The following is a 14,317-nucleotide window of genomic DNA, read 5'->3' on the forward strand; positions in this document are numbered from 1 at the left end:
TGTTGTGTGTTACCGATACTAAGAACATTGGTCGTCAATGCTACTGTGAAACAAATGGAGATGATAAAAGTCCCAAACAACCAACGCATAATCACAGAAAGAAACTTGGATGAGTATTATGAAGGATTGCTAAACAAGCTGATCTTAAATGAGCAAACTTCGGCTGATGGATCCAGCGACTCTGATGACTATGAAAAAGAGATATAAGGATGAGCCATATCCTGGGTGTAAGTGCTAGCCTAACCTCTGCCCAAGGATGGCCCTCTACGATGCGCAAAGTATCTGGGTTGAAGATCAACGGATCCGAACTATTGTTTCTTGGAATATTCAATGTATTATGTTTTGAATGTGTTTTTAAGTATTTTTATGTGTTTGATATACATAACTGTGACAACCACAGGCAAGCGCTGAACCAATCGCACGCTCATGCTTTTAACATTGTATTTTACTATAAAGGGGGAAAGGAGACAGAATCTTTTACTCTCTTCTAATTAAAAGTGGAGAGAGACGTTTGGTTCTGATTCTCCGCCAGAGTGCTGCCGCATCATTTAGTCGTTGATGGTAAACCTGCGTGACTTAGTCACTAGATAGTGTTAGCTGAAAGGACTGAATTATGACGTAGCACTCTGGGTAGACGTAAACAAATTGTGAGACTTAATGAAGTCTCAAAGGGAGGAATGTAGAAGATTTTTATTGATATTAATCAGAATTATTTAGACTTAATCAAGGTGAATTTTGCCAAAAATGTATCTATTGAATCTACCAATATGTTCTGAAGGCCTTTTTGTCAAAGTGTGTACGTGGCAAAGCACATCTGGAAGAAATGAGGAGGGGGCTTTTTTCCCCTTTACCATAACAAAGTCAGGATGGTCTTCTCTCCTATGGGACAGATAGAATTATGTACACTAGTAAAATATAGGATGGTACACGTGGGGTTCAATGTATAGAGACCCCCTCCCTTCTGTTAATTTTTTGAGTATATATACGAGAGACGACAAGTTCTCGAGAGAACTCCTTTTCAAACGAGTTTTCAGGTTTTATCCCATTAGAAAATAAAACCTACTCTGGAATCAAACTCTGGCACTGCGTTTTGTTCTTTGAACTGAGGCGGACGACACTTCAGTACTCGGTTACTGTCGTAACCTTGGTTCCCTGAGATATGGAACGAGTACTGCGTACTTTGCCGTGCTAGGTAGCTGCACGACTCAGTCGTCGCTTCAGTCGAAGTAACCTGAGGATCCTATGGCGAAACGGACGCTTATATGGCCAGATGGCTCCGCCCATTCTGGCGGGCTTCGTCGCCATAGGCTCGTGCAGCTCCGCTGCCGACCCATTGGTTTGTCTTTTATACACTGCACAAACCAATAGTCGTGCAGTTTCACTGCGTGATTGAATAAGGCTTCAGTTCAGGAGAAAAAAGGCTTTTCCCATATGCGTCTTTATCAAGACACAGTACTCGTTCCGTATCTCAGGGAACGAGGTTACGACAGTAACCGAGTACGTTTCCATACATATACCTACATGCACTAAACTAACTTTTTCTTCACTGAATATTTATTTAAAAAAAACAAAAAAAAAAACCCTGCCCTCTTTGAACTCTTTCTCTGGTTCATGGTTTCCGTCACCGGTGACTGACATCTGTGTATTATTCTCAGTAAGATGTCTTATTTTCAATAGTGGATTACTGTATGTCAGATAGTTTTGAGTAAACATTTTTGTACAGTTGGTCACAAATTTGATCATACAGTGACAGTAAGTCTAGGTCAATTGTGAAAAATAGAGTCATTCACAATGTTAATACTTAACTACGTATAATAAAGTAATACTAGAGTGGACTTTGTCCAGATAAACTGTAATCCTGGTATTAAACTTGACCCTACCCCTTAAACCACTCTTACCTAACTATATCACAAATAATGTCCCTATTTTTAACTGTATCACACATCTATAGCAGCAAAACTGTTTTGCAATACAGGAACACAAAAATTACATTTAATAACAATTAATCTTTAACATAAGAACATATTAGATAAAGACACCTAATATAAAGTTTGACCTATTGTTCATATCTTCATACTTCTAGAGAGACTGGAAAACTGGGTCAGGCTTTCTGGAATGGTACTCAAATGGTTCAGGTCATTCTTAGAAGGGACAGGTTATTATGTGAGTATAGGAGAGCACAAGTCTAAGTGGACGTCCATGACATGCAGAGTCCCACAAGGCTAAATTCTTGCACAGCTCTTGTTTAGCCTGTATATGCTCCCACTAAGTCAAATAATGAGAAAGAACCAAATTGCCTATGACAGCTATGCTGATGATACCCAGATTTACCTAGCCTTATCTCCAAATGACTATAGCCCCATTGACTCCCTCTGCCAATGCATTGATGAAATTAACAGTTGGATGTGCCAGAGCTTTCTTCAAAAATTGCAGAGTAATTCAAGCTCATTTCGGCCTTATCAGGAAAATCTGTCTCAAAATGCGTATACGCGTTTGTCGACCCTAGAGGGTTAAACAAGGAGAAAACTGAAGTCATTGCATTTGGAAACAAAGATGAAGTTCTCAAGGTGAACGCATACCTTGACTCTAGGGGTCAAACAACTAAAAATCAAGTCAAAAATCTTGGGGTGTTTCTGGAGACAGACCTTAGTTTCAGTATTCATGTCAAAGCAGTAACTAAATCAGCATACTATCATCTCTAGGTTTAATACAAACCTAGTTTGACATATCATATTTTTGTCCTGTCCACTGCAATTTCAAGAATGAATCCCGCATTTATATGCAGATGTCAAATTTAATTTAGATTTAACTGACATACAGTATTATTCAGACATCATTACTCAAGTAATTACTCAAAATTACTCACTTAATTACTCAATTACTATCATTTCAAAACCATTGCAAGCATTAGATGTTTTGTTTCCAGTCCAGAATTGGAGAAACTTGTTCATGCCTTTATCACCAGCAGGGTGGATTATTGTAATGGTCTCCTCACTGGCCTTCCCAAGAAGACCATGGGTGTTTCTCAAACGGAAGGCTGCATCCTACAAAGGTTGCATATCTCGGCTGCCACGTCATCAAACGTCGCTGAAGGCCATCTCAATTGGGAGGATCCTTGGAAGACAGCCTTCGTTTCGCGTCCTTCTTTCAGCTGAATTTGAAGGATGCATGGGATGTATCCTCCGCAACCTTCAATCACCCACAATCCTTTGTACCCATTCCATTTCATGAAAATAAACTGACAATAAATTCAGACGAGCTCAGTACTGACTCGTTTTTCATGAAATCTAAGACAAAAATAATGTTTTCGGACATGAAAGGATAGATGTTATCTTTTGTTTTGGTGTAAATTACTTACTAAACGCTAAACTGCCAATAATTTATGCTACAGGGAGATCATAGATGGTGGTTTTTCACTGTATTGCATTAATAGAAAGCCAAATAATATAAAGATTTGTAATACAAAGTTTTTTTTTTCAAAACTAAGTTTTATTAGTGTTTTTGTGCCGTGAAGGTGAGGGCGATAACATATGTGATGTAGCCACGCACACTTACTAGAGCGTCTCATTCTAGCGTTTATATGCCGATGAGGAGTCTAGCCTACAAGACTCTGAAGGACTGAACTAGGAAGGACGCAGCCTCGGTAGGATCCAGCCTTCCGTTTGAGAAACACCCCATTAGAGAGCTGCAGCTCATCCAGAACGCTGCTGCCAGGATTCTGACTAGAACCAGAAAATCTGAGCATATCACACCAGTCCTCAGGTCCTTACACTGGCTTCCAGTTACATTTAGGATTGATTAGTACTTTTACTCGTTTATAAATCATTCAATGGCCTAGGACCTAAATACATTGCAGATATGCTCCACTGAATATAAACCTAACAGACCACTCAGATCATTAGGATCGAGTCAGTTAGAAATACCAGAAGAGATCAGATGTGCTAAAACATTAGCCACATTTAAATCCAGACTCAAAACTCACCTGTTTAGCTGTGCATTTGTTGAATGAGCACTGTGCTACGTTCGAATTGATTGCACTGTATTTTATGTATAATAATTTTTATTTCTAACTGTTCTAAATTCATTTTAAATACATTTTTAAATCATTTTAAACGTTTTTAAATTTCTGGTTTTATTTGATTCCTTACTTCCTTTTATGTGAAGCACTTTGAATTACCATTGTGTATGAAATGTGCTATATAAATAAACTTGCCTTGCCTATAGATAACACAATTCAGATGACTGTTCATAAAAACACAATTTATTATTGTGTAATTAGTTTTTACACCAAACCAGCACCAAACAATGTCCCCCACTGAATGTGCCTTTAAGCAGTTTTATTTCAAGGCGCAAATGACAAATTAAGCACTGGACTATCAGCTATCCTCATGGTGTAAATATGTGTGTGTGTGTGTGTGTGTGTGTGTGTGTTTGATGCCATGAATGATTTGTTTTCTGTTCATGGGGTTTTTTTTTCTTCTATGTTGCAAAAGCTCATTAACAAGCATAAGTGCATCCTTAATAATGATACGAGGAGAGATATGACTATTTTCATACTCATAGACTTTCTAGAAAGTTAATGTTATTTGTAAGCTATCAATTTGCATTCATAGTGTCTATAGTATTAAAACTGCATTATAATACATTATGGAAAATCTGGTTCCTGTGCAGAATATCCTTTCTTAGAAATCTGTGTCAGTAAGTGACACTGGATGTATAATGTGAGACTTGTGTGACATACTGTATCTATATTATTGTCAGATATGCAAAAACATTTAAATTGATGCAGGAACTGGGTTAAGCAAATTGAATGTAAATGTAAAATATATGCGAATAACCTTCCTGTTTTAAGGTCACTGTTTCCCTAATTCAGTAGGATTTTATGAAACAACAGATTGTGTTGCTGTTTTGATTTCCCATTGGAAATGTATGAACTGATGTTTTCAGCATTTTCAGCCTTAAGGGAGGGCATTAACTGCTTTTTTATGCTCAAAATGTGATGTAACACCACAGTAATCACATTAACTCTCATAAAATCTCATAATGTATACACATTGCTCTTTTTTTATTTCCTCACCATCTCTGAATTGAGAAACCTATGTGACTCTAATCCAACTATAAAACCACTGCTGAGAGCTCAGAAGGTTACAGTTTGTTTCACAAGAGTTTGATTTAATTTGTAAATTTATGTATGAGGAGATGTTTGTGGTGTAATGCTCTAATTAATAACATATGCTTTGTGAGTTTAGATATGGAAATAGACATTTGAATCAGTGAATAGAGTGGTTTAAGCAAATAGAGATGTGTTTTAAGCAAATTAAGAGTACTATATGAGTCTCACTTCTCTCAAATGGCTAGTCACTGCACATACCTGTTTCATGACCAGCGGTTCATCTTAAACCATGCTTCTCATAAGAATTTGCGTTTTCCTTTTGTGTTTTAAAAGTTGCTCCTTTTACAAAATTACTTGGCCACATTCCACGTCTGACTTCAGCTTGGAGGGAGATTATTTATTGGGTGGCCTTTTTGCTTTACATGAAATTGACCAAGTGACACCCCTTTTCACCCCGGAGAACACTGAATGTTTCAGGTAAGCAAAGACCTTTTACCAGTCTAGGGTTATCGCTATGCAGTATTTTAAATCAAAAAAGCATTTAATATTTCTAAACTGAATATTCAATTACATGATATTAACTTCCTCATTGGTGTTTTTTAGGCACAGTACCTCTGCATCTGGCTATCAGATGTTGCAAGTGATGAGGTTTACTATTGAGGAAATTAATAACTCTACCATCCTTCTACCCAATGTTTCTCTGGGCTATGAAATTTTTGACCATTGTTCTAATACAAAGAACTTCCGTTCAATTTTAACTTTTATCTCAAAGAATGGCTCAATAAAACCTAAAGAAAAATTCAACAACTATCAGCCTAAAGTGATTGCTTTAACAGGGCCATACGGAAGCACAAGGACTATTACAATTGCACCACTGATTACAATGGGCTTTATACCAATGGTAAATTTAATTTCTTTTTACAAAACAAAATACCAAGTTATTATATAATGCTACAGTAAATGAATTGTTTATAATATAGTGTTTTCTTCTCTTTCAAAGGTGAATTATGGAGCTTCTAGCTATGCATTAAGCAATAAACTTCAGTATCCCACATTTGTAAGAACAGTTCCTAGCAACAAAGACATGATAGAGATGATTATTCACATCATACGGTGGTTTGGATGGAACTGGGTTGCCTTTCTTGGTAGCCAAGACAATTACAGTTCAGATGGACTAAAGCTGTTTAACAAGTATATCAGCAATACTGGCATTTGTTTGGCCTATCAAGAGGGTCTGAGCCTAAATGCAAACTATAGTCAAACGCTAAAAAAGATTGATATGCTCAACATCAATGTCATTGTTGTTTTTGCTGTGCCACAATATGCAGTAAACATAATCAAAACAGCCATAGCGAACAACATCCGAAACAAAGTATGGATTGCGAGTGAAACCTGGGCTATGAATCAACAGCTTCCAAGAGAGCCAGGAATTGGGAAAATTGGCACAGTCATTGGCATTACGGAGAGATTGTTGTCTTTGCCTGGATTTGATGACTTTGTCTATAAAGACAGGAGAACAATTAATGCCTATAGCACTGAGAGTAACGTCCAGAGTAAGAGTAAGGCATGTAATCAAGTTTGTGATTACTGCCCATTGTTGACCGCAGAAGAGATAATAAACGAGAATCCCTCATTCTCCTTCACCATCTATGCTGCCATATATACCATAGCTCATGCATTACATAATGTTCTGCAGTGTGACAAGAATGTATGCCCAAAAAACACAAAGGCCAAGCCGTACATGGTAAGTGAATAAATTGTAATTAATTAATTAAAAGATATTGCAATGTTTTGATTAATTAGATAATTAATAATTATATTATATCATCATTTATACTATTATTATTAAATAGATTAATAAATTAATAAATAATATTTATGCTATGCATGTTATATTATTATTATTATTATTATTTATTAGTTTTTTGTCTTTTTTATTTGAACACACTTCACCATAGCTTATGAGAGAAATTAAGAAGCTGGATTTTCCACTTAACAACCGCCAGGTGAAATACGATGAAAATTATGATCCAATCATCAGTTATGCAGTTGTGCACTGGCACACTGACGTGAATCCTCCTCAGTTTGAGATGGTGGGCACATATGACACATACCCAAAAACTACTTTTACCATTGACAACTCTCGCTTGCCCTGGCTTACCAATGATTCTGTAAGTCGTACTTATTTATTTTTGGTGAGCTTTTATCTAGACATTTACCTTTGTAGATTACAGTTTTTCTCAACCTGTTTCATATATTTCTACATTTGAAAATACTCTCAAAACAGTTAACACAGCTGTCTAGCAAAACGATTCATACTAATTATTCAGCTAACTCAAAAAGCAAATATTGATGTCAAAACTTTCTCAGTAGATAACATATTCATACATATGTATATTGAAAAAGCCCACTTATCATAAAGTTGACACAATAGAGAATTTTTGGTAACACTTTTGTATAGGGACCAATTCTCATTATTAACTAGTTGCTTATTAGCATGCCTATTATTAACATATTGGCTGTTTATTAGTGCTTATAAAGCACATATTCTGCATGACCATATGCTACATCCCTAATCCTACCCAATACCTAAACTTAACAACTACCTTACTAAATATTAATAAGCAGCACATTATGAGTTTATTGAGGCAAAAGTCAAAGTTAATTGTTTGTTAATGGCGAGAATTTGAACTTAAAGTAAAGAGTGACCGATTCCCAACATCCCCCCCCCACCCCTCCCCATGTGTTTGTCTTGATCTATGTGTGTTAGCTATGGATCTAAAGGAAGGACAGGGTGAATTCACTTAAAATTCATTCCTGGCATGCATATGCATCAATATCTCTGCAGGCCTCTTCTGTTACTTGGAGAAGAGTTACTTTTTCATAAAGTTTGTGGTCGAACATCCTCTATCTCCAGGAAGAGAAATCTCACAAATGGATCCAGAAATGGTGGAAGCAAGATCATCACAAAATGTACGTGATTTTTTCTAACCAAAGCTGCATGATGAATTCGACACTGGTCCATGGGGTATGGGGTAGGATTAGGGATGTAGAATATGGTCATGCAGAATAAGACATTAATATGTGCTTTACAAGTACTAATAAACAATCAATATGCTATATGCATGTTAATAAGCAACTAGTTAATTGTGACAACTGGTCCTTAAAATAAAGTCTTACCTTACTCAACTCACTCCACCTATTCTCATTCTCTGCCTTTTCCTCTCATTTATTATATTTGATCTTGTTATCTCAGATAATGCCCTTTATGCAAAGCAAATGCAAAGTAAATTCCTTACTCATGCATAAGATATCAATTTGATGCCAGTAGAATAATGAAGATGGCTTTAGTTTAGTTGTCTGTTAGCTGATTTGATAGCAGCTCATAAATTTGTGTGTAGTGTTTATGTAATTTGTATTTTTTTTTAATTTTCAGTCCATTTATGGAAATTACATAGTGTTCAGGCTGTGTTAATTGTTTGAGAACACTGATCTTATCATAACATATTTTCCATTCCTTGAAGGTTCCTTTCTCAAACTGCTCTCTTGAGTGTAAGCCAGGATATTCAAGGCAACCAGAAGGTTTTCATAGTTGCTGTTTTACTTGTAAAAAATGCCCACGTAACAGCTATGTGGATTATTCTCGTAAGTACCTTAGGTGGCGCTCAATGATACCTTGGTATTTAAGCATCTTCAATCAATTCTATCACCAATACTTTACTGGAATTAGGATACTTTTTGAAATGTGAAAACTACATATTTTCCCACATGTATTTAATATTATCATGGCTCTTGGTTAAAATTGTATTACTTAACATTCATATTATTGTATTATTTTTTTTTTTCAGGGGACCCCTATACGTGTTTTCCCTGTTTAGAAAGTGAATGGTCTGATGAGGGCAGTACGGCATGTAAAAAACGTATTGTTGTCTATCTTGAGTTTGCAGAAATATCCTCTGTCATTGTCGTGTTTTCTGCCACATTCCTAATTATTCTCCTTATTGCCATACTTTACCTTTTTGCCTACAACTTCAACACGCCTGTGGTAAAGTCTGCTGGAGGCAGCATGTGTCTCCTCATGTTAATGTGTTTGATTATGTCTAGCATAAGTGTGTTCTTTTTCTTTGGAAAACCCACATTTGTATTTTGCCTCCTGAGAAATGCCATATTTGCATTTTTCTTCACTATCTGTATTTCCTGTTTGACTGTCCGTTCCTTTCAAATTATTTGTGTTTTTAAAATGGCTGCTCAGTTTCCTAAGGTGCACAGCCTTTGGGTAAAGCACAACGGACAGTGGCTCTTCATTGCATTTTCTTCTTTCATTCATTTCATTACTTGTGTGATATGGATGACTGTCTCTCCTGACAAACCCATTGCTGACTCCTGGACTTTTAAAGACCAAATTATGCTCATGTGTGAAATGGGAAACGCAATAACCTTCACCATAGTCGTGTTTATAAGTTGGTTTCTTGGTCTCCTGTGTCTCATATTTTCTTACATGGGAAGAGATTTGCCTAAAAATTACAATGAGGCCAAGTCAATAACCTTCTGTTTAATTTTGTACTATCTGAGCTGGATTGTATATTTCACAGCATATCTCTCTGTCAAAAGCAAGTACATCATGCTTCTGAATGCAATGGCCCAGATATCTAGTATATATGGAATTCTCTTCAGTTATTTCATACCAAAATCTTTCATCATAACTTTCCAACCACAAAAGAACACTGCTGCATACTTTCAAACATCTATTCAGAATTACACCCAAACCATTAGTAGGACATAGACAACAACAAAGACGCATGTAAAGTCTAACATTTAAAGTCAATCCATCCAAAGGAATTGCAGTTCACTTTAGTTGGAGAATGCTTGTGTTTTTAAAGCACAATTGTAGACATTTGACAGATAAATACATTATTTGACTCTCTACTTACCTTGTAAACATTAGCTTATAAGAACTGTATGTGGTTAGATTTGTTGCTCAAGGTCAGAGTGTTGATAGAGTAATCTTAACTCTTGAACTGTTGGTGGCTTAGATTCTTCACTATTATGTTGCCACAGTCTTAAAGAAACATGTAGGTAAAGTAGAGATCGTACATAACATAACATAAACGACATAACAGAGAGAGACAAGAGGAGAAGAAAAAATAAATAAAAATAAAAAACATAAGGTTAATAGGTACATAGGTTAAATTAAATCTTTTCTCCTCTTCTCAACCATTTCCCCCAGCATGATGAAATTTTAGTAGATTGTTGTCTTAAGGAAAGGGTCAGCACTTCCATAAAGTATGAATAATATTACAGTCCCAAAAGATGTGAAAATGGTCAGCCATTACATTTCCACATTTTCTCCAGCATTCACCAGCTTTTTGATTTCCAGTTTGAAATTTTTTTATTCCTGGAATTATGAAAAACCTTATTATATTCTTCCAAGTAAATTCCCTCCATGAAACTGAATTAGTTGTGGTCATCTGTGTTCTCCACATAGTTAACCATTCTTCTTCTGTTATAGTTGTATTGGCTTCCTTTTCCCATTTTTGTTTCACATACATTGTTGAGTGTTTTTCTTTTTTTTTTTTGACATTAAACAGGAATGAATTCTTGAAGCTTCTTACTGACCTTCTTTTTATAAGTGTCTACAAATATCTGTACGATCTCTTATATTTTTATTAAAATAATGTCTAACTTGAAGGTAACGGAAAAAGTCTTGTTTATCTAAGTTATATTTATGAGAAAGTTGTTGGAAACTCTCTAGTCCACTCTCGGTAGAGATAAGGCAGAGGGATGTTATACTTTGTAAACTCCATTGCTTAAATCTCAGATCCAGTCTTGCTGGTTTAAACTGTAAGTCATGTTACACCCATCTTAGTATCCTTCCTTGTCTTTCAATTTTAGAATTCCTTAATTCTATATACCAAATTTCCAACGGAATCTTTGTCAAACAGTTCAATTTATGTAACTGTATCTGCTGAAAATGTCCATCTCCTAGTAATACATGAAGGGGTAATTCAAGTTGTGACTGTTGTGACTGTTCAAAATCTTTCCACTTCAATATCTGTACAATATTCATCGTTACACCAGCAAACCAAGTGTCTTAGCTGTGCTGCCTTATAGTAATCGTCTAACGATGGCCAACCTCTCCCACCCTGATCTTTAGGAAGTTGTAGAGTGTTAAAACGCACTCTAGGTCACCCACTTTTCCAGATGAAACGGGATATTAGATTTTTTCCATTCATCAAATTGCCTTTTTGGTATTTCCATTGGTAAAGCTTGAAAAAGAAAATGTAATCGTGGCAATATATTCATCTTTATTATCTCTATTAGGTTATGTAGGTCTAAAGGTAGGAGAAGCCATCTGTTCAAGTCTATTTTTATAATTTCTGTAATGGACAATAGTTAATTTTATAGATAGTCTCACGGCCCTGCTGGTGTGCCCTGGTTGGCCACCAGATGTCACTGTGTGTGTTAGCACATGGCTTATTGTTTGTTGTTTGTGCCATGTGCTTTCCTGTCTATTGTCTGACCCCACCCTCCTTGTTATCTCATTATTGTTTCAGTTACTTCACCTGTGTCCTCCTCGTTTGGCTCCCCATATAGTCTCCTGGTGTCTGCAGTCCTGTGCTGTTTCGTTGTTAATGTTGGAGGTTTGGTATCGTGTGTGGGTTTGTCTATGTGTGCTGTAGCTCTCTGCCTGCCTGCCTGCCTGCCTGTTTTCCCCCTCGGGTGGTTTTTGTTCATCTTTTGTTTCTTTTTTTAATAAAAGACCCACTTTTCTCCTGCACTTGAGTCCTCGCCTCATCTCTCGACCGATCCCTGACAGAACGAAACAGCCAAATGAGGACTCAGCGGAGAATGGGCTCACACCATCCACCAGCCTCTAACGTCAGCAGCCCCCTCTACCAACGCATCCTCCAGTTCCAGGCCCTGAGCTCCCTCCGTCAGCAGGGCACTGATGTGAGGAAGTTTGCCCTGAGGTTCTGTGGTGCAGCAGAGGGTTTGGGGTACAATGATGCGCCCTCAAGGACCTTTTCAATAGTGCCCTTGAGGAGCCCCTCAAATGGTGGAGGATGAGGGGCTGGACCACCTGACGTTTGGGGAATTTGTGGAGTTCTTGGCACGTTCCCCAGCTAGGGTAGCTGGAGTGCCTCAGGCAGTGCTCGCCGAGCTGCAGCACCTCCAGTGGTGGCCGACAAAGCTGCAGAAGCTGCAGGGCCCCAGCGGCAATCAAAAGGGTGTCAGAGGCCTCGTCTGCCGCACCCAATACCTCCAGCCCGCTTCCAGGCGTCCTGGGCTGATCTGAGCGTGCAGGAACCCCACTGATGTCAATGCGGCGGCGTGGTCTGCTCGCGCTCAGCGGCGGTGTCCGCTCACAAAAGGCTCCAGCGGCGGTGTCCGCTCACGTTCCTCAGGCGGCGGTTTCCGCACATGTTCCTCAGGCGGTGTCCGCACACAAAACTCCAGCGGCGGTGTCCGCTCACGTTCCTCAGCGGCGGTTTCCGCTCACGTTCCTCAGCGGCGGTGTCCGCTCACAAAACTTCAGCGGCGGTTTCGCTCACGTTCCTCAGGCGGTGTCCGCACACGTTCCTCAGGCGGCGGTGTCCGCTCACAAAACTTCAGCGGCGGTTTCGCTCACGTTCCTCCAGTGGCGGTTTCCACTCACGTTCCTCAGCGGCGGTGTCCGCACGTTCCTCGAGCAGCGGTTTCGCTCACGTTCCTCAGCGGCGGTGTCCGCACACAAAACTCCAGGCGGCGGTGTCCGCACACAAGGCTCCAGCGGCGGTGTCCGCACACGTTCCTCCAGTGGCGGTTTCCACTCACGTTCCTCGGCGGCGGTGTCCGCTCACAAAACTCTCGAGGCGGCGGTTTCCGCTCACGTTCCTCAGCGGCGGTGTCCGCACACAAAGGCTCCAGCGGCGGTGTCCGCACACAAGGCTCCAGCGGCGGTGCCCGCTCACGTTCCTCAGCGGCGGTGCCCGCTCACGTTCCTCAGCGGCGGTGTCCGCTCACAAGGCTCTCGAGGCGGCGGTTTCCGCTCACGTTCCTCCCGAGGCGGCGGTGTCCGCACACAAGGCTCCCGAGGCGGCGGTGCCCGCTCACGAGCCTCCCGAGGCGGCGGTGCCCGCTCACGAGCCTCCCGAGGCGGCGGTGTCCGCACACAAGGCTCCCGAGGCGGCGGTGTCCGCACACGTTCCTCCCGAGGCGGCGGTGTCTGCACACGTTCCTCCCAAGGCGGCGGTGTCCGCACACGTTCCTCCCGAGGCGGCGGTGCCCGCTCACGTTCCTGCCGAGGCGGCGGTGCCCGCTCACAAGGTTCCCGAAATGGCGGTGGCCGCTCACGATTTTCCCGAAGCGGCGGTGTCTGCACACAAGGCTCCCGAAACGGCAGAGCCTGTCATTGCCCGTTCCCAGGTGGCAAATCCACACATACCGCTGTGGTGGCCGCGGGCTCTGCCCTGGGTCCCCATCCCGCCGGCGCTGCCTCAGTCCCCAGGTCCCCCTCTGCCGCTACATGGGCCTGGCCCACCATCTCTCCCCCTGATCCGCCTCCGGCCCACCGCTCTCCTAGACATTTTTTTTTTTTTCTCCTCTTCTCAGTTTTAGTGTGTGGAGCGTCTAGAATCCGCTCCTTAAAGGGGGGGTTGTGTCACGGCCCTGCTGGTGTGCCCTGGTTGGCCACCAGATGTCACTGTGTGTGTTAGCACATGGCTTATTGTTTGTTGTTTGTGCCATGTGCTTTCCTGTCTATTGTCTGACCCCACCCTCCTTGTTATCTCATTATTGTTTCAGTTACTTCACCTGTGTCCTCCTCGTTTGGCTCCCCATATAGTCTCCTGGTGTCTGCAGTCCTGTGCTGTTTCGTTGTTAATGTTGGAGGTTTGGTATCGTGTGTGGGTTTGTCTATGTGTGCTGTAGCTCTCTGCCTGCCTGCCTGTTTTCCCCCTCGGGGTGGTTTTTGTTCATCTTTTGTTTCTTTTTTTAATAAAAGACCCACTTTTCTCCTGCACTTGAGTCCTCGCCTCATCTCTCGAACCGATCCCTGACAGATAGTTGATAGGTCTGAAGGAATTTGAACTCCAAGATATTTGATGGAGGATGTATTCCATTTAAATGTGTGTTCATTACGTATTTTATTATTACGCTTAGCCAGTATTGATGTATAAAGTCTATAATCAATATTTAGGACTGAAATGGGTCTATATGAATTAC

At 40.2% G+C, this 14,317-nt stretch overlaps 1 protein-coding gene across 1 annotated transcript; it reads left to right on the forward strand.

Annotated features, from left to right (window-relative positions):
- The first annotated feature begins 5,711 nt into the window (after positions 1-5,711).
- LOC131546042 (taste receptor type 1 member 1-like) lies at positions 5,712-12,410 on the forward strand. The gene is made up of 6 exons (XM_058785341.1): positions 5,712-6,014; positions 6,114-6,857; positions 7,072-7,284; positions 8,638-8,758; positions 11,931-12,104; positions 12,160-12,410. Exons 1-6 carry the CDS (start codon positions 5,745-5,747, stop codon positions 12,408-12,410), a joined length of 1,773 nt encoding a protein of 590 aa, XP_058641324.1. The 5' UTR covers positions 5,712-5,744.
- Positions 12,411-14,317: the final 1,907 nt, after the last annotated feature.

This window comes from Onychostoma macrolepis, chromosome 08 (assembly GCF_012432095.1).
Source record: "Onychostoma macrolepis isolate SWU-2019 chromosome 08, ASM1243209v1, whole genome shotgun sequence".
Lineage (NCBI taxonomy): Eukaryota > Metazoa > Chordata > Actinopteri > Cypriniformes > Cyprinidae > Onychostoma > Onychostoma macrolepis.